The 2,097-nt window shown below is 37.7% G+C and overlaps 1 protein-coding gene across 6 annotated transcripts in view; it reads left to right on the top strand.

Moving 5' to 3' along the window:
* The window catches only part of C2CD3 (C2 domain containing 3 centriole elongation regulator), a 160,935-nt gene that overhangs the window by 59,716 nt on the left and 99,122 nt on the right, over positions 1 to 2,097 (top strand). For all 6 annotated transcript variants that reach the window (XM_017532972.2, XM_017532971.2, XM_017532970.2 and 3 more), the window contains one exon: positions 1,999 to 2,002. In XM_017532972.2, coding sequence (XP_017388461.1) covers positions 1,999 to 2,002 — 4 coding nt within the window. The remainder of the gene's footprint in view (positions 1 to 1,998; positions 2,003 to 2,097) is intronic.

Below are 2,097 nucleotides of genomic sequence, written 5' to 3'. Positions count from 1 at the left end.
GGCTGGAGTGCAGTGGTCCCATCTTAGCCTCCTGAGTAGCTGGGATTACAGGCACCTGCCACCACACCCAGCTAATTTTTGTGTTTTTTTTAGTAGAGAAGGGGTTTCACCATGTTGGCCAGCCTGGTCTCAAACTCCTGACTTCAGGTGACCCACCTGCCTCAGCCTTCCAAAGTGCTGGGATTACAGGCATGAGCCATCATGCCTGGCCTCATTTGACTTTTATAGTATGGTAAAATCTTAGAGTTAGAAAGAACTTTGAAGTGAATCAACTGTAATTTGTTTATTTAATAAGTGAGTAAACTGGCCCAGTGATACCATGACTATTCTAATGTAAGGCAGCAGGTCAGTAGTAACATAACTGAGACTAGAACTCAAAAATTCTTAGGCTTAAATCATTTCCTTTCAGCTGTCACCATTTTCTTCTTTTAAAACAGCTTTAACAAGACATAATTTATATACTGTACAATTTACTCATTTAAAGTATACAACTTTTTAATATATTTGCAAGACTGTACAACGATCACCACAATCTAATTTTAGAACATTTTCATCCTCCCTAAAAGAAACTGCATACTTACTAACATTCACTTCCCATTTCCCTCTTCCCTCAGCCCTAAGCAACTACTAATCTTCTTTCTGTCTCTGTCAGTTTGTCCATTCTGGATGTCTCATATAAATGGAATCATGCAACTTGTGATTTTTATGAAGGCTGTCTTTGATTTACCATAAGATTTTTAAGTTTCATATTGTAGTATATATCAGTATTCCTTTCTATGGCTAAGTGATACTCCATTGCATAGATATACCACAGTTCATTTAGCCTTTACTCAGTTGATAGACATTTGGGTTGTTTCCACTTTTTAGCAATTTTGCATAATGCTGCTTTGTGAACATTTGTGTACATGGTTTTGTATGAACCATGTGCTTTCATTTCCCTTAGGTATAATCTAACAGTGGAATTGCTGGGTCATATGGTAACTCTATGTTTTAACTTTTTTTTAGAACTGCCAGACCATTCTCAACAGTAGGTGCACCATTTTCCCACTATCAGTGTATGAAGGTTCTGATTTGTCTATATCCTCGTCAACACTTGTTACTTTCCATTCTTTTTTATTCTGGTCCTCCTGGTGGATGTGAAGTGACATCACATTGATTTTAATTTGCGTTTTCCTGATGGCCAGTCATGTTGAGCATCTTTTCATATGCTTATTGGCCATTTACATATCTTTTTCAGAGAAATGCCTATTCAGATCCTTTGTTCTTTTTAAAATCCGAGTTTTGTTTTTGTTTTTGTTTGTTTTTGTTTTTGTTTTTTGAGACAGAATCTCGCTCTGTTGCCAGGCGCCAGACTGGAGTGCAGTGGTGCGATCTGAGCTTACTCCAACCTCCGCCTCCCGGGTTCAAGCAATTCTCCTGCCTCAGCCTCCCAAGTAGCTGGGACTACAGGCGCACGCCACCATGCTCAGCTAATTTTTGTATTTTTTAGTAGAGACAGGGTTTCACCATGTTGGCCAAGATGGTCTCTATCTCTTGACCTCATGATCCGCCTGCCTCAGCCTCCCAAAGTGCTGGGATTACAGGCATGAGCCACCGCGCCTGGCCACAAATCAGGTTTTTTATTATTGAGTTATAAGAGTTCTTTGTATATCCTAGATACAAGCACCTTATCAGATCTATGGTTTGCGAATATTTTCTCCCATTCTGTGGGTTGTCCTTTCACTCTGGATGTTACTGTTTACAGCACAAAAGTTTTTAATTTTTATCTACTCTAGTTTATCTGTTTTTTTCTTTTGTGCTTATGCTTTTGGTGTTTTCTTTTTTCTCTATTTTGTTTTAAATATTTCTGATACAGAAAAAGGATAATATAATAGACATTTATGTTCCTGCCGTCCAAAATTACAGCCATTTTTCCAATATATTCTGAGGATATCTTTGCCTTGGTTCTCCAGTTTGATCTATGAATTGTTAGTTCATCAGTGTTAAGTTTCTTCTTTGGGAAGTAGTTTGAGAAATAAAAGATGTGGTCCTAACACTCCTATTACATAGTCAAATAGCTTTTTCTTTAGAGCATGGTAACATGGGATTTTTTTTTTT

This window comes from Cebus imitator, unplaced genomic scaffold (assembly GCF_001604975.1).
Source record: "Cebus imitator isolate Cc_AM_T3 unplaced genomic scaffold, Cebus_imitator-1.0 Scaffold79, whole genome shotgun sequence".
Classification (NCBI taxonomy): domain Eukaryota; kingdom Metazoa; phylum Chordata; class Mammalia; order Primates; family Cebidae; genus Cebus; species Cebus imitator.
Note: the sequence above shows the minus strand (reverse complement) of the source record. Positions and strands in the feature narration are given on the sequence as shown.